The sequence below is a fragment of the Melozone crissalis genome, unplaced genomic scaffold, assembly GCF_028551555.1.
Source record: "Melozone crissalis strain CALT ecotype California unplaced genomic scaffold, PUWL_Pcris_2 ptg000041l_1, whole genome shotgun sequence".
NCBI classification, from domain to species: domain Eukaryota; kingdom Metazoa; phylum Chordata; class Aves; order Passeriformes; family Passerellidae; genus Melozone; species Melozone crissalis.
In genome coordinates this window covers 11,149,865-11,167,432 of record NW_026535819.1, presented here as the reverse complement: position 1 = coordinate 11,167,432, position 17,568 = coordinate 11,149,865, and the positions used below count along the sequence as shown (strand labels likewise).

Here is a 17,568-nt window from a genome sequence, read left to right as displayed (position 1 = left end):
TTGGCTTTACAATACACTTTTTAATATCATGTCATAAATGTTATGACATTTCATTGTGGCAAATCCATTTACGTAAAAAAAAATAATGTGCAACCATCTGGTAACAACGATAAAACCTCACTAGGAAAGGTCCTGTTCCCACCCCATAACTACCGCACAGAAGCACCAGTGGAAGTGCTGGACACTCCTTCCATGCTCACAGAAAGACTTCGGCCAAGCAGTTCCTTGCAAATTACAGCAATAACAGTAGACACTTTTGACAGGGCTTTTTTTCTTGTTTAAATCTAGAGCTTTTTAAACCATCTCAAATTGTTGAAGTGGAAGAAGAACAAAAACAAATGAAAAACCCAACAAAACGCAAACAACTGCAGGTGAAATTATCAGAGACAAAGCAGAATATTCAGTGCAATGGGAAATAATCAGGGCAGACTCTATTTTTTTGTTTTCTTTTTTTTTTTAGTTTTAAGACTAGGAAAAGAAAAAATGAACAAAAAAAGGGCATATATCCCAAACCATATTTTTGAAACACTCACCATCAGCTTCAAACAAAACCAGGCTCACAATCTTCACCCACAAATATATACAGACATGATAAATAGGTAAGACACAACCCCAATAAACCAGCAGGTAACTATTTTCTTTTCTCTTTTTTAATCAGAATGGTTTGGATGCAGGGAGCAAGAGAGGAAAAAGCAGGGAGATGGCAGTGACACGGATGGCTTTAGTGCAGACGAGAAGAGGGCTGAAAGACCAGCAGGAGAAAGGAGACTTCTGAACTTTTCCGCATTTTCCAAATGGATGTTCTTGTGCCATAGCAATAAAAAAGCAGCATTTGCGATTATACGTGCAGTCACTTCAAAATGCGCCTTCGGGTGGCTCGCTCTGCTTTCTCCCTTTCCTTTATAAAGATATATACGGTGGGATATATATCTCCTATAAAAGGCGGGTGAGTGTACGTACGTCAAGTGAATCGTTCTGCATTGAGAAGTGTTATCCAAGTTTCACCAAAAGAAAAAATAAAAGTTCCCAAACTCTTTTCAGTAGTTTTCCAGCATCTCTGTAGGCAGCAGAGAGCGCTCGCGCCCCTTTTCTGTGCAAAAGCAAATCCTCTGCCTCTAGAGTTTATTTCACTTTTTTTTTTTTTTTTTTTTTTTTTTAAGAAAAAAAACAGTCCAGGATTTGCTAATCCCCCTTTACACACAAAACCACAAGGACTCAGTGTCTTTTCCTGGGATCTCACGTGTGCTAAACGGATTCATGGAGTGGGCGAGGATGCGGACTTTCTTCAGACACCCAATGAAGAACCAAAGCAGAAAACCCAACGCAAAATCAACCAAACCCAGGAGCAATCGGGGTGAGAAAACCACGTCTGTCATATTCCAACGGAGTCGCCTCGACAAAAAAAAAAAGTCAGCGGTGGGAAACACTGGGAAAACCTTGGAGAGGAAGAAGACTTTCCTGCTCCTCCTCGCCAGGAAGCCGCGGCCCATGGACGGGGCATCGGGCGCGGGGCTGGCACCGGAGAGGGGGCCCCAGCAGCAGCGGGGGTCTGCGGGGGGGCTTTGGGGGGCGTTGAAATGAATTAGTTTCTGAGCCAGAACACTTTAAATGGGAGGGTCGGGAACAAGGAGGGCTGGGAGGGGGGATTAAATATTAGCGGAGAGGGAACGGGGCGGGGGGTGTTAAAGCATCTGCCCAGATGTCAAACTGAAATCGTGAATACTGTGAGTGCAGCCGAGGTAGATGGAGGAAAAAACCCACGTTACAGTAGGAAACAACCCTTGGAAGATTAAAAACAAACAAACAAACAAACAAACAAAAAACTTAAAAATGTGGCGTGTTCTGCGTGGGGCCCCAAATCTTCGCCAAACCCGCCCCGGGCGGGGGCGGGAGCAGCTCTGGCGGCCGGGGGAGCGGGGAGAGTGGCCGGCATGGCCGGGGCGGCGCGGGCCGGGGGACACCCGGCATCACCGGGCGGGCGGTCCCGGCAGTGGCGGGCGAGCGCAGCGGGGGCAGCCCCGGCATCACCGTGCGCCGGCGGAGTATTTGGCCTTGGTGATCAGGTAGAGGACGATGTCCTGGTGGCCCCCGAAGGCGGCGATGTGCAGGGCGCTCCAGCCGTCGCGGTTGGCCAGGCGGATGTCGGCGCCGAACTTGACCAGGAGCTTGACGAGCTCGAGGTTACCGTCGATGACGGACTGGTGCAGCGCCGTCTGGCCCTCGGGCCCGAAGGAGTTGACGTTGAACTCGCAGTTCGTCATGTTCTGCAGCAGCGACTGCAGCTCCTTGGTGTTGCCTCGCCGCACCGCCTCCTGGAACACCCGCTGGCTGGGGGGCGGCGGCGGCGCCGCGCACGGCGACACCTCGCTCTGGCTCATGCCGCCGCCTCGGCCCCGCCGCCCCGCATGGACGGCGACGGCGGCGCCCGCCCGGGCATGCGGCGGCGGGCGGGCGGTGCTGCGGCCGCCGCCGGGGCTGGGCTGTGGTGCCACCGCTGCCGCCGCGCCCCGGCCCCGCCGCTCTGCGCTCGCTGCTCCGCTGCCCGCGCCCCGCAGCTCTGCAGCGCCCCGGCCCGCGCGCGCCTTTTACCCGCCCTTTTATTTGCATAACAATGGCACGGCCGTGACGCGCCGCGGGGGCGGGGCCGCCAGCCGAGCGCCTACTGGCCCGAACGGGCGCGGGAGGCGTGGCAGAACGGGAAGGCCACGCCCCCTCCGCGGGGTGAGCGGGACGGGCGCGGGCGCTGCGAGGGAGGGAGGGGGCGATGGGGGGCGCTCCCGCCCCGGCTTTGCCCGGCCCCGCTCGGCTCGGCTCGGCTCGGCTCGGCTCGGCTCGGCTCGGCCCGGCTCGGCCCCGCTCGGCTCGGCCCCGCTCGGCTCGGCTCGGCTCGGCCCGGCCCGGCCCCGCTCGGCTCGGCTCGGCTCGGCTCGGCTCGGCTCGGCTCGGCCCCGCTCGGCTCGGCCCCGCTCGGCTCGGCTCGGCTCGGCTCGGGCCCCCCAGTCGGGACCCGCAAGAATGACGGTCACCAAGGGGCTGCGGCTACCCCCGATTTGGGGTGACACCGCGTTGCTGCGGGCTTGTGTCCCCGTGAGCCAACAGGGACGGGTCCCAGAGCAGAACAGGGCGTTCAGCTCGCGGGGTCCAGCGCCTCTGCAGGCTCCCAGGGGGGGCTTTCAGGGACCCACGGGTGAGATTGATTTAAGGCGGAAAAGATGCAGCCCCCACCATGTACTGCCAGCCCTGGAGCTTCATCGGCCACCCGATGAGCATGTTCCTGGTGCGGGAGTGCTGGGAGCTGTGGATACCACAGGGAAGCGGAAAGGTGGGGGAAAAAAATCCCGAAAGCAGTGCATCAACCAAAAACGATGCTGAGGGGACCCTCTGGAGGGGCTCTCTTGGCCTCCCCCACCCCCAACCCTCCTCCTGTTCCCGTTTGGTCCCCGGGAGCAAACGGCGGGTCCAGGTGGGAAGCGGCGCTCCCGGGCCAGCTCCCACCGCCTGCCGGGCATTTGGTCAGCAGGAGAGGGCGGGAGGTGCGGGGAGAGAGGAAGGAGCGTGTCATAAACCGAGGTGACAGCAGCCGCGCCGGGGCAGCTGGGTGGCAAGCTGCTGTCACCTGGCACTGCTGGCTTGTCCTTTTGGGAAGGGAGAGGGAGAAATCGGCCTACTGCTAAATTCAGCCCCAGCAGATGAAATGTGCCATCACGGAGTGTCTGTTGCACAGCTGGAGGATAGTGGCCTTGAGCTCCGAGTGTGACTTGCCCCACCGCCTGTTCCCGTGGCTTTTCCCAGCAGCTGGAGTAGTCTGGGAACACTCCTGCCCCATCTGGGTCCTTCTCATCCCACCTGGATTTAGGCTGTAAGGAGTTGTTGAAGCAGCTCCTCATTCTCCTCCCATAAGGAGTCTGCTTCTCTAAGTCAATTTCTGCAGCTAGTTCTTCTCATCCCTATCCCCATTCCCATCTTCACATCCATCCCCATCTCCGTTCCCATCTCCTCATCTCCATCCTGTCCTTGTCTCCACCCTCATCCTATGCCCATGCACACTCCCACCCCCATCCCCATCTCCATCCCCAGCCCCATCCAATCCCCATCCACCCATCCCTATCTTCTCACCCGTGCCCCTCTCATCCCAATCTCTATCCCAATTCCATCTGTCTGGTCTCTGTCTGACTGTTTGGCTTCCTCCGGCCAGAGCTGTCCCGGTCACACCTCTCTAATGTGAGTGTGTTGCGGTCCATCGTTCTCACGGGATAGGAGGGATTGGAATGTTACTGCTGCTGGGGGCTGCAGACCCCGCCTCTGCTCTCCTGTGCCTGTGCAGCTTCTACCAGGATGTCCCTGCTCCGCTGGGCCCCTGCAGCGCCAGCACGGGGCCCTGCGATGGGCTCGGCGCCCGAAGCTCTGAGGGTCCGTGCAGGAGCCGGGTCTGCCCCAGGACCCGAACCGGCGCCGCCGCTGCCTCTGCCCCGTCCCCGGAGGGCCCCGAGCCGGGCGGCCGGCGGTGGCTCTGTCCCCAGCACCCCGGCCACGGTGTCAGCGGAGCCACCAGCGGCGATCCCTGCCCCGTCTCCGGTGCGGCGGCGGGACGTGCCGTGACTCACGGTGACTCACGGCAGCTCCGGCGGCGCAAACGGCGTGCGGGGAGCGCCGGAGCCACCGCAGCCCGTGACCAGCCCCGGACACCAATCCCAGCAAAGCCATCGCCACAAAGCTGGCAAAGGGAAGGCAGTGGGGTCGAGCGGCAGCTTTGCCGGACGTAGGTGCGATGGCCTGGGTGTCGGGGCTCTGCTGTGCCTGGCTCGCCCTCTCCTATTTACTCCTAAATATCCTGGGACAGCTGATTTTGTGTCTTTCCTGGCCGTATTCTGCGAGGTGTAGAGCCCTGCGAGCGAGCCGTGGGAGAGTGGGAATTGCTCACACCTCCCCGGTCTGGGGCTTGGCCAGAGTTACATCCTTGCAAGCAAATCTGCGTTTGCCAGTGACATTGGTGAGAAAAAGAGCGCGGGCAGGGACCCAGCCATGCAAATGTTCGGGACTGGCAGGTGGGGGCAGGACTCGGTCTGGGAACGCGGCCAGAGAGGGATGGGAAAGAGCCAAAAAGCAAGGGAGGGAAAAAACGGGAAATAAAAAGATTTGAAAAGCTGCGTTTCAGCTCCAGTTTGTACCCAGCTCTGTAACCGGAGAGGAGCCGGGAGCGGTGTGACGGCCGGGCCAGGCTCCCTGCACGAAGGGGCTGTCAGGGGCTGTCGGGGGCCGCGGCCGGCGCTGGGAGGCCCTGCCCTCGCTTTATGGGGCCCTGCAAAGCCCGCAGTCCCACGCAGTGATTTACCCGCTCCCTTCTGAGGCGAGGGGGAGACGTGGCGGGAGGCGGGGAAGGGCCCCGGAGCTGCGATGCCTTAAGCGAGCGGTCACGCCGAGAGGCGCGGAACAAATTCCCCTCCTCAGGAGACGGGACGGCCAAACTTCCCCGTGAGAGCCCGCGGGAGGGAGCGGGCCCGGCTGGCACCGGCACCGCCGGGGGCTCGGAGCCGCCCCGGGGCTGGGCGCGCTGGGCTGGGCACGGAGCAGCCCTCTCCCAAAAAGCCGCAGCGGGTCGTGCCCGTCCTCCCGGCCAGCGAGAGTCCAGCCACCCCCCGAGGCCTCCTCGCAGGCAGCCGGAGAGCCGGGGGACGGATCCGGGGCAGGCGGCGAGGGGGCGTGCCCCCACTTAATTCATTAAAATGTGTCGGAGAGCGTGGGAAAGACGGGAGCTTTTCTTCCCAGCGCAGCGGCGCAACGAAAGGCGTGCGAGGGAGAGCGCCCTGCCCGCTCGGCTCCCCGGAGCCGGAGGAAGCGCGCAGGTTTCCTCCGCCGCTGGCCACGCCGCCGCTTCGCCCCCCGGCCCTCGGGCAGAGCGGCTGCCGCAGCCCCGACGGGGAAACGCGGGGCTCGGCCGGTGCCCCCGCCCCAGCGCGGAGATGGGGCTGTGGGGGTGCAGGGAGCCCAGCCGGGGCTGTGGGGGTGCAGGGAACCCAGCTGGGGCTGTGGGGGTGCAGGGAGCCCAGCCGGGGCTGTGGGGGTGCACAGAGCCCACCCGGGGCTGTGGGGATGCAGGGAGCCCAGCCGGGGCTGTGGGGGTGCAGGGAGCCCAGCCGGGGCTGTGGGGGTGCACAGAGCCCACCCGGGGCTGTGGGGATGCATGGAGCCCAGCCGGGGCTGTGGGGGTGCACAGAGCCCAGCCGGGGCTGTGGGGATGCAGGAGCCCACCCGGGGCTGTGGGGGTGCAGGGAGCCCAGCCGGGGCTGTGGGGATGCAGGGAGCCCAGCCGGGGCTGTGGGGATGCAGGAGCCCACCCGGGGCTGTGGGGGTGCAGGGAGCCCAGCCGGGGCTGTGGGGATGCAGGGAGCCCACCCGGGGCTGTGGGGATGCAGGAGCCCAGCTGGGGCTATGGGGGTGCAGGGAGCCCAGCCGGGGCTGTGGGGGTGCAGGAGCCCAGCCGGGGCTATGGGGGTGCAGGGAGCCCAGCCGGGGCTGTGGGGGTGCAGGGAGCCCAGCCGGGGCTGTGGGGGTGCAGGGAGCCCACCCGGGGCTGTGGGGATGCAGGAGCCCAGCCGGGGCTGTGGGGGTGCAGGGAGCCCAGCCGGGGCTGTGGGGGTGCAGGGAGCCCAGCCGGGGCTGTGGGGGTGCAGGGAGCCCAGCCGGGGCTGTGGCGGCTGCTGGGAACAGCCTCCCTTGTGCAGAGTCACCTCTGGGGACAGGAAAGGGGATCCCTGTGGGGATGAGGTGGGGAAGGGGTCAGGGGGGGGTTTCAGGAGGGGACACCCGTCCTCCGGGTGGTCTGAGAGCTGCACAAGCAGGGCCGTGGCTGTGGGATCGGCCTCACGCTTTCCCCATGGATACATGGCACACCAGGAGCCTTCGGTGGCACCCAGACTGTGCCTGTGTGGGCTGGGACCCTGCCAGCCCTGCAGGCAGAGCTCCTGAGGCCAGAGCTGGGGGTTTGCAAGGGAAACCTCCTGCTCTTGCAGTGAAGATGTGTGGGTGCTCTGTGTCCTCTGCAGGGAGCACAGCACTACAAGAAAAGCTCTCACGGGTGGTTTGGAAAGTTCTGTAGACAAGGGCATCCTCCTGGGACTCCCACACCACAGGGGCCGCTGCAGGAACATGGTCTGGGGACTGCCACTTCCCACGGATGTCACCGTAGATGCTGCTCTGCATGGTCCCTCCCAGCCTGTGACAAACAGGGTTTAAAACCTGAGTGAGATTCAAGCAGGGTCATAACACTACATGTAGTCATTGTCCTCTGGGACACCCCGCAGGTGTCCCTGGGCTGGAGGACGTGGTGCTGTGCTGCACAGTTTGGGTTATCTTCCTGTAGCTTGGCCTTTAACCACTCCAGTGCCCCATCTTGTCAGTCCTTATCCTGCTGGAAATGCTGCAGCTCTTCTGAGGCAGCCTGTGGTCTCGGTGTCGACAGCACAAAGGTGCTCCTGGAGCAAAAGGCCACCAGCTGGGACACCATGGGAGCTGGAGAATTCCTGCCTGGTGCCACAGGCAGGGGTGTCTGGCTGCACCAGTGTCTCAAGGCTGCCAGGCCATGCCGAGGCAACCCCTTGACTGATGTCCCTGTGGCCATTGAGCACACGTTCTCCAAACTACCATGGCTCCAGCCTGTGTTCTGCTAAACTGACACCATCACATTTCCCTGACCTGGTGTGCTGGCAGCTGCTTGTGGGGCTTCTGGTCCTGGAAAACTGGCACCTGGAGGGTTCATATCTTCACTTTGCAGGTGCTGATAGAGTTGGTTGGAGATACTGACCTTGGTTTTATGTGCCCTGGGCCAGCCTCCCTGCCTTTGGGCCATAATTATTTTGTCCTGGATCATCTGAATGAGCTCCAGGATTGAATCTAGTGTCAGTGCAGGGTTTTGGTGCCAGGAAATTGCCATCTCCTGAGACACATGGTTCTTGGGGCCTCTTACCACAGAACCACAGACTGGTTTGGGTTGAAAGTGAGCTTTAAAACTCATCTTGTCACACCCCCCGCCATGAGCAGGGACACCTTCCACCATCCCAGGGTGCTCCAAGCCCCGTCCACCCTGGCTTTGGATACTTCAAGTGATCCAGGGGCAGCCGCAGCTGCTCTGGCCAATCTGTTTGGTTGCACTGCATGGCCACTCCTTTGTGGTGACTGTAGGATGGGGACATGTCATCCCACTGCTCCCACTGCACAGTTGCCCCAGAAAGACTCATTACAGCCTACCAGGAGTGGCCTCTGTACCTGCTGACTGCTCCTTGGGGACAGCCCTGGGATCTAAGCAGGCTTGGGGGTGACATGGCCACAGCCCCCATGGGACACATGCCTGGGGAGTGGTAGAAGCTCATTTGCCTAAGGGTCATGCCCACACATTGGCAGGTTGATGGGAAAGGTCTGGTCCCAGGCCATCCCCCAGGGAGCAAACGGCCCCTGATTGATGCAAATGTCCCTCCTCAACAGCCACCTCTCTCCTCTCCCCTCACTGTGAGCAGTGACCCTGCCCTGTGGGAGCAGCATTCCTGTGGTGTGGGGCAGCACAAGGGCTGGAGTTCACAGCCAGCTCAGTCTGGATCTGTGTCCAAAACTACACTGGTTTGTTTGAAAATGGCAGCTGAGCAACTGGGAGCTCGATTGGAGCATCTGGCTGGAAGACCGGGTCCAGGATGAGGATGAGCAGTGATATAGCCCCTGTCCTCCTCCTCCTCCTCCCGTGCCTTGCTGGCTGCCTTAGGGACCAGCCAGCCCTAGTTCAAGGCACAAAGTCATGCCAGAGAACACTGAGCTGATTTCTGTGAGCCGGTCAAATATGTGGCGAGGTTTCCGCTCCAGATTACAGGAGGAAGGAAGTTTGCTCAGAAGGGGATGGGGATAAGGTGGGGGAGAAGGGAGGGAAGTGCATTCCTGCCTGATGAGGAACAATGTTGATATATTCATTTGTAAACTAAAGCTGGCCTGAGCATCAAACACCTTGTCCCCGTCAGACTCCGAAGGATGTGCGGGAGTACACAGGGAGAGGAGAGGAACCGCCTGACATCCGATGCAGCGTGTGGTTTCCCAGGGCTGAGGGATAGATGCTGCTCAGCCAGATCTCATTCATGATAAAGAGCAATAAATCCCTTCCTCAGTGCTGTTCTATCCCAGGGTCCCTCATGATGACATCCTGTCACGCAGAGGCAGGGGCTGAGCACAGGTGAGGCAGCCGGGCATCCACGGGAGCCCACCCAGAGCGCTCGTCCCTGCACAGCACTGCTGCAGCTCCCTTCCCACGCAGGATCAAACGGCTCCATAAAACCAAGGAGGGCTCATTACTGCCCTAATAAATGTTAAACATTAGTATGACACAGACAATGGGATTTTGTAATTATTTTTTTTAAGCAGCCAGATAAGGAAACAATATTGTAGGCTGATTAGAAAGCTGCTTTAATTCCCTTTGATATGTATCCATCATTCAAAACGGAACAATTTATTACCTCCTGGATGCTCCTCAAGGCTAATCTCATGTGGAATTTGCTGTTGACTGTGTCTATGGTTGGAGGTGACCTTGCTGCACACTTCCCACCATGGCACCACCTCCTGTGGGCAGCAAGGAGGAAGAGGTGCTGTGCTGGCTCCCAGCCACTGCCCCTGTCCCCAGGAGCTGGACGGAATCCTCTAGGAGCTGTTTTGTGCCGTGTCCACAGGCACACACTGCTTGCTGGGCTCTGCCCTGGGTGGGTGTCCTAGAACAAGTCCCAGCCATGGGACCCTGCCCCAGCACAGCCCTGACTGTAAGCACAAGAGCTCAGCCCCAAACTGGGAAAGCTCTCAAGCAGATAAAATCCTGGAGTTGAGCAGGAGATGACCCTGCTGTCCCCAGGGATCAGAGGGAAAGGCACCTTCTAGGCAGCTGTCCCCAGTGAGGGACAGGGCCGTGTGTCCCCCTCTCGTGAGAGCTTCCCTCCATAGCAGAAGCAGTGGCAGATGAATGTGGAACCACAGCTCTGGAAAACCCAGCAAGCAAAGGCCAGAAGCGCCCATGAGTGGTCAGATGTGCATGTGGCTCAGCAGCTTCCCCTAAACAGGACCTGGAAAGGTTAATCCCATTTTGGAGAGTTTTATTTCATGGCAGAAAAAGCAGTGCACATTGTAGGGGCCAGCAGTTGGAGGCTCTGCATCATTCCTGCTTTGACTCATCCCCAGTTTCTGCTCTCCCAGAGCAAACCCTGAGGAAGCAGGATGCTGACACAAGGATGAGTCTGTGTGGAGCCTGAGGGGCTTGGGCTGCTCAGTGCCTGGTACTGGCAGTGTGGGGGTGGCTGCCTTTTAGGGTCACTTGTACCAATTAATGCTCAGGCATTAATATTATGGATCTTATGGAAAAGAAGACTATTTAAAGTGGGAAAATGGTGTGTTTCTTTTATTAAAGCATTGAGCTAGAGGGTGAGATGTCCCTGGGAGGAAGGAGCCCCTGGCAGCGTGTAGCCAGGACCTTTGGGAGAGGGAAAATGAGTCCTGCACTGCAGCATGAGCTGCCTGGGCCAGTGCTTCACTAGCCCATAAATGTCACACCTCAGCCAAGAACTCCTCAGGCCCTCTCAACAATAACAGCAAGGCCTGGCAGTTAAAGCAGATTAGAGGAGGAATTTTGCAGATGATGCTCTGCTCAGGATGGAATGGTGTGAGCCTGGCCATTGATTGGGAGACACTGGGCAGCAGCCCCCTGGAGCTGCAGGACCTGCCTGGCATCTCCATGGTGAGATGCAGCCTCCTCTGGCCAGTCCCACCAGTGATCCAGTTCCTGGTATTAGTGGGCCCACACACCTCACTGTCTCTGCTGTGTACCCTGCACAGAGCCTGGGCACGGGCTGTGCGGAGGCGCCTCCCCAGAGGAGGGAGAGGCTGGCAGCTTTGGCACCAGTGGGAGCCCCCTCAGGACCAGCCTGGCCCTGCTGGGGCACCCCAGGCTGCAGCACAGGGAGTGCAGGTGCCAGTGGGCATTGTGGTGCACCAGGAATTTCCCTGAGCCCAGCGATGCTCTGCCTCCCCAGAGCTCTGTGCCTGTGCCCACCAGCTGCCTCCAGGAGTGCTGGGAGCGCAGGGCCAGGGTGAGCAGGATGCTGGGGATGGGCTGAGGCTTGGCACACGTCCCACAGGCTGGCAGTGCTCAGGGTGCTCTCTGCCCTGTGCTGCTGTTAGGGATGCAGCTCCTGCTCCCCATGAGTGAGCGGGCAGAGAGGCACTGGGGTGTGTGGGTGAGGTGAAGTCAGCACTGCTGGGGAGGTGGTTTTGTTCAGCAGAGCCCTCCCACCATCTTGCCATGTGTAGTTCGGAGAGGGGCAGAAATAAAGCAAAGGGCCCATTCTTCAGCCACCTCTGCTTTAATGATCTCATAGAGGCCATGTATTTTTGGGCTTTTGCAAACCGCTGGTGCACCTGTGACAGTGCTCTCCGTGATGGATACCAAAATGAGAGCTCCTGCCTCCCCACTTCCAGCCTCTCTCCAGAAACCCACAGCCCAAAATCTGCTGAGGTTCACCAGGCAGTCCCAGTTCCCCTGTGGAGCCCCTGTGCTTCTCCTCAGCTCAGCTCATAGATGCTCTGTGTGTCCCCAGAGGCCACAAGAACATCCTGAAACTGGGACACGACGCGTCCAAAATGGGACCCTTCCCAAAACACTTTCCCACAGCAGGTGCAGCAGTAGAAGTCAGTGAGCTCTGCTCTGTCCAGCACTCCGGGGGGGATGGCAGTGACCTGCAGGGCCGTGTCCCCTGCCAGCCCCGTGGCTGCCCCGCACGGCTCCGTGCCCTCCGCCGGCTCGCCGTGTGGGGCGCAGCCAGCCTGGGCTGTGTCACAGCCCGGCACGGTGACACCGCAGCTCCGGCTCCCCGGGCAGCCTGTGGAGAGAGGAGACAGCAGACAAACCACCAGCCACTGGTGTGATGAGTGGAATCTGTGCTTAACCCCGTGAGCCACCCTGTGATGGGCCTGTCCTCCCTGCAGGGCTCCAGGCCCTGCCCTGCATCTCAGGGAGGAGCATCCCCTGGATTCGGGAGGAGGTGGTTGTCACCAGCACCCAGCAGCTGCCTGCCCTGAGCGTGGCACCCGTGCAGCCCCTGCAGCTGCTGGGCACCTCCTGCAGTTCCTCTGCCGTGTCCTGGGGCCTGTCCCGCTCTGGGTGATGGCTGCAGTGCTGCTGCTCTGGGAGTGCTGGTTTGCCTCCCGGTCACAGGCCAGGCCAGGCTGCTCTGGGAGTGGGGCTGTGCCCCCATGCCCGGCTGCGTTATGGGGCAGACAAAGAGCAGGCAATGCCCTGCTGCTGCCGCTTTAATCAAACCACCACCGGGATCAGCTGCCAATGGCACCCTGGACTCTCCCGACCTGCCCACACAGACCGGGCTTTGGCCCCTTCCCCAGCGTGTGACCTCCCCATACCCTGGGCAAGGGGCACAGCGACAGTGACGCGGGTCCCTGAGCTGTCCCCGCACCCTCACACCCCAGTGCTGCCCCTGTGCCCCCAGCCCCGTGCCAGGATCGCTGCCATGGCACAGGAGAGCCCCGAGCCGCAGGCCGGACCAGCCGGGCTCTCGCGGGGCACGGCAGCTCCCCAGAGCCGGGCAGCGGAGGCCGAGGGCTGAGCTGCCCCCCATCCATCAGGGGGCCTGGCAGCCGGGAACACGCTGCAGTTGTTGCTGCGGGATGTCCCCGTTTTGGCAGGGGGATCTGTCCTGCTCAGGCACCAATTAAGACAACAAAAGGCATTCTGCATCGCTCTAGCGGCACTTCTGGGGTGTTCACCCCACCCTTTTCAGGATCACAGGAGCCAGCTGGGATGGAGAAGGACACCAGCATTCCTAGCTGGCCCTTCCCTGCATTCCAGAGCCGTCAGGAGCTGGGACATGCTGGGGAAACCCGGCTGGGAACAGCCCTGAAATGGCCATCCCATCCTGGCAGGGCTGTCCTGGCCTGGCAGAGTCACCCCCGAGCTGTGCCGTGGGGTCTGGGCAGAAAGAGCCACGGGGGAGGTGGGGAAGGCTCAGCTCACAGCAGAGCCTGGTTCAGGGAGGTTCCCCAGACCCCCCCCAAGACCTTCCAAACCTCCCCAGGGCAGATTGCCAGCCCGAGCTGGTGGGGCACGGTCACCCCCAGCTCCCAGCACATCAAGAGCCATGCTCAGGGTCATGGCTGCCACTGGGGATGTTTTCATGGGGGATTTGCAGGCCGGCCTTTCACCACCACATTGCCCAGCAGCAGCACTAGTTTGGGGTTTGCTGCCACAGCACAAGAGGAAGCAGCCCCAAGCCCCATCTGAGACACTGGGCAAGAGCTGGGCTCATCAGGACTGTGCCCTGAACAACTGCCCCATGGCCTCACTCAGGGATAGGCCTTTCCTTCACCCCCACATCTGCTTTGGACACTAACATCTATCCTTAAAGGGAAAACAATGACCTCAAGTTCCCATTTTCTCAAATTTCTGGCAAGTGGCGAAACACCCAGGCTGCTGTGGGGAGATTCCTGAGCCACCCAGAGCAGGGGTGTGGATGGGGATCCATTTCCCAGGGGTTTCTCCAGGATGGAGTCTGCCAGTGGGTGGCAGATCCCCAAGGCAAGAACACCGGCTCTGTCCTCACTCTGTTCCCACCCCGCTCTGCCCTGTGCCACTCCTGTGTGTGGTGGCATGGGGTGGCCTCAGCCTGGGCACCCTTTTTTCTCCTATCCTCTCTGCTCTCGTGCTCCAGATCTCAAAGGGAGGGACATCGACCTTGGGTGGGACTTTAAGATCCAATGCAATGGAAATGACACTGACAGCACGCAGCACCCGCAGCCAATAGCTTTCCCCATCACAGACCCTAAAATTTCCCTGGACAGAGCATGGCACCAGCACACTGACAGGGCACTGCCATTCCGTGTGCCCGCAGGGATGTGGAGTAATTTGCTCTCTCTTCCAACACGCTCCCTCTGCCGTCCTGCTGCTGGTGGGCAAAGCCAATGGCAAACTCCTCCTTCCCTGCACAGGGGGATGAGAAACCTCCAGCTCCCCCAAACACCCCAATCCCACCCCCTGGGCTCGTGGGAAAAAGGCAGGCAGGGAGGGAAAGTTCATCCCTTAAAAGCCTGAGGAGAGAAAAGCTGTGATGGTCACCCCGTAGTTTTGCCTTTGCTTGCACCAGCCCCCTCCTAATTGTGGCTCTTCAAAGGATTGAAAATGCTACATCACTTCAAAGTGACCATTTCTGAATGGGAGCTTGTAAAACCCCTTCTCCCCCTCCCACCAAATTCTTCCCAGGGCTTTTGAAGATGCCTGTGCTCCCCTCACCGACAGGGTGAAAGGGCCACCAGGCGCCACACACAGGATGCCAGCGGGGCACGCGGGAAAACTGAGCTGGGAAAGGCTGGGTCCCCCAGAAAAACAGGGGTTTCCAGGGGAAAGAGGGGGGAGGGCTTGAGGGAGGGATTTTTCTCCCCTTTCAGACAGGCGGAGGTCTCTCCACTGGAGCCACAGCTCCCTTGGGACTGCATCCCAGCTTGCCTGGATGCTGCACACCCTGGAGTTCCAGGAGAGATGGAGCACAAGGCATGTGTAGGGTGCAGGGGAGCCCAGTGTGTCCTTCCTTTGTGCTGGGAGCTTGTCAGATCTGTGGCTTGCAGAGCTCTGTGAGGTTCACACCAAGGGCTGGATTCCCACCGCATCGCCGCGGAGGAGAAAGGAAAGCCATTCCTTACCAAATCAATTCGAAACACTTCTTGGGAACTAATAATCCCATTATAAAACATCTTGAAAATAAAAACCCCTTTGCCTCTCACTCACCTCTCCTCTTGGCAGGGTCACCCTGGGGATGACAGACCCTGGGTGAGGGGTTGAGCCCTGCAGCCCCCAGCCCCCCAAGGCTGAGCACCCCCATGTGAGTGCTGCAGAGCTCCACGGGCAGCAGCAGTTGTCCCCCGGCACTGTCCCCAGCTGGGCAGTGCTCAGCACAAGAGCCATCTCCTGCTGGCCTTGCCTGTGCTTCCCACTCACAGCTCCTGCACACCCCTGCTCACCTGTGGGAATGAATCCCATGGGAACAGCAAAATCTGCTGCACTCCCCACTATGATGTCTCACTGCCAGGGGAGAGGGGATTCTGCAGCACCCCCATTCTGCTTATTTCTGCATCAGGTTCTTTCCTGAGCTAAGCAGGGCCACTATCAGTGGTGGGATCTCACCTCTGCACACACTTGTCACCTCTGCAGCAGCCCTGCTTTCTGCTCAAGCCCCTACTGTATGCCCCGGGGTGGGGTGGCCCCATGCTCCATGAGGTGGGTGCAGCAGGAGCTCCCCAGCCTGGATTGGATCTCCTTCTTTCAGCCCCCAATCACCAGCACCAAGACAGTGGGGCAGACCCATGCCAGAGGCCCATCCCACAGCCTGGGCACTGAACAGGCTCTGGGCAGTCCAAGGGACCAACAGTCCCTTCACCTGAGGGGACGTGGCGGCCTCTGGGACCCACAGTCACCGGGAACACTCTGGTAGTCCCACAAAAACCCTGAACAATTGCCACAGGAAGGCTGTGGGGGCAAAGTGACTTGTCCCAAGATAGGGATGAGACAGGAGCTGCAGCTTCATGTGCCTCACTGCAAGGTCCTGCTCATGGACATGGGGCTGAAGCCAGTGGGATGGACATGGGACAGGACAGGGGCTGCCCACCGTGGGCAAGGGGATGCACATTCTCCCACACAGAGGGGCTCTCAGTGGGGTCACATTGAAAGGCCACCGTGATGGTGACACTGGTGACCTGTATCCCTCCAGCCTATTGTGTCAGCTGCAATGCTGGAAAGCTGGGTCAGCACTACTGGGACAGCACCGGGACTTCCCAGCAGGACAGGGGGGCACAGCAGGGCTTGGAAAGATGGGACGAGCAGGATCGGGGCAATCCTCTTTTGAACCTCTGCCCATTCCCCTTTCCCAGCCCACCCAGCCCTGATTTGTCTGGGAACAACCTGTCCCCACTGTGTGAGCTCTGGGCTCCCCCAGGGTTTCAGTATCGGGGTGGCAGCCAACAGCTTCCCAGGGAGCCAGGTACTCCTGCCCAAAATCCTGCCCCAGGGGCCTGTTCTAGCCCAGGTCCCTCTGTGTCACCCCGGCCCCGAACCAAGGCCTTGGGGCGAGGAGCTGGGTGCCTGTCCCAGCTGGCTCAGGCAAGCACCCGGCAGTTCCTGCTGCCTCTGGAGAGGCTGTGGGTCCGGCAGCCCTGTGCCAGCCCGAGCCCTGTGCCAGCCTGAGCCCTGTGCCAGCCCCAAGCCCTGTGCCAGCCTGAGCCCTGCCCCACCAGAGCCATCGCAGCGTGTGTGGGGCTCAGGGCAGCCAGGCCCGGGGGCTGGGGAGGAAGCTCAAAGCTTTGTCGAGGCTTTGCACAAGGCTGAACACAGACCTGGGAGCATTCTTGGAGTACAAAGGTGCATGGGAAACCTCGGCCTCGGTGAGAGATCAGCCTGATAAGAGGAGTTATGAGCCTGAGAAATGTGCTGATTGCAGGGCACTGAAGATGCCTGGTTATCTTTTCCTCCTCGATAAGGCAGATAAGCAAAGGACAAAGGACCCGGGATTGTGCAACCTGGGCTGCAGCAGCCTGGCCATGATCTTAAGATGTTCCCAGGGTGGAGGAGGGAGGATGAGCTCAAGCAAGAGGCAGCTCCAGCTGCTCTCCTCTCCCCGTGCCGCTGTGGAGAGAAGCCTGCCAGCCCCTGCACCAGTGCTGGGAGCAGCACGCAATGGTCCTGGCTCTGAACGGCCCCAGCTCCTTCCCGGCCCCGCTGGGCACAGCGCCCCTGGCACAGGCACAGCAGAGCTCTGCAAAGCAGCACACACAGCGATGGCCCCGGCTCCCAGCCCTGCCCTGCTTTCCCAAATGAGCAAGTGAATCCCACTGAAGAGGGAGAGCTGCCTGAACCTGGGGGGTGTTTCTGGCTGCTCTCACCACTGCAGCCCCTGGTCCCATCCATGGCTTGCTTGGGCACGTGAAGATGCTCCTGTTATTCTGTTGCACCCTGGAGAAAAGAGAGCCTAAATGCATGGGGGGGCTGAAGGGGGTAGGGGAGCCTCTGGATCCAGGGGTGCAACCCCTCAGCAACTCATCCCCTTCCATGCAGAAGTGCTCAGAGCAGCCCAAGACAATGGGGGTGCCTTGGCCCTACAAATGGAGTTTGGTACAAAGCAGTGAGGATCCATGTGTGCAAGAACACTCCCAGGACAGCACAAGGATCCATCTCACACCTTTTCCACATGGCAACAAGACAAGTGTGATGCTCACAGCAAAGCCAAACACTGTAGATCAGGAAAGCCTCCAGCTGTAGGGCTTTGGGCATGCAGGGGACTCTTCCTGCCGTCCATCAGAGCTCCTGGCTCAGGCGAGTGGGTCCCACCAGCCCATGCCCTCAGCTGCCCCAGTGTGGTGGCTGTAGAGGAGGGACAGTCCTGCTGGCACCCCAGCCTTCCCCACACTGTGGCCTGCAGCTCTTCCTCCCACCTGCCTTGAGCTGTCTCTGCTGGCTTTTCTCCAAGCTCAGGGTGGAGCCAAGGGCTGAGAAGGGAAAGA

At 60.1% G+C, this 17,568-nt stretch overlaps 2 protein-coding genes across 5 annotated transcripts in view; both read right to left on the bottom strand.

The window, feature by feature from the left end:
• Positions 1 to 293: 293 nt before the first annotated feature.
• NRARP (NOTCH regulated ankyrin repeat protein) lies at positions 294 to 2,393 on the bottom strand. The gene has a single exon (XM_054283997.1). It carries the CDS (start codon positions 2,376 to 2,378, stop codon positions 2,025 to 2,027), a length of 354 nt encoding a protein of 117 aa, XP_054139972.1. The 5' UTR covers positions 2,379 to 2,393; the 3' UTR covers positions 294 to 2,024.
• A 6,962-nt stretch (positions 2,394 to 9,355) lies between these two features.
• The window catches only part of EXD3 (exonuclease 3'-5' domain containing 3), a 263,639-nt gene continuing 255,426 nt past the window's right edge, over positions 9,356 to 17,568 (bottom strand). For 3 of the 4 annotated variants that reach the window (XM_054283983.1, XM_054283982.1, XM_054283984.1), the window contains one exon: positions 9,358 to 11,891. In XM_054283983.1, coding sequence (XP_054139958.1) covers positions 11,575 to 11,891 — 317 coding nt within the window. In that variant the 3' untranslated portion in view covers positions 9,358 to 11,574. Of the gene's footprint in view, positions 11,892 to 17,568 lie in introns of all 4 variants that reach the window. The other variant, XM_054283985.1, reaches the window with a different exon arrangement.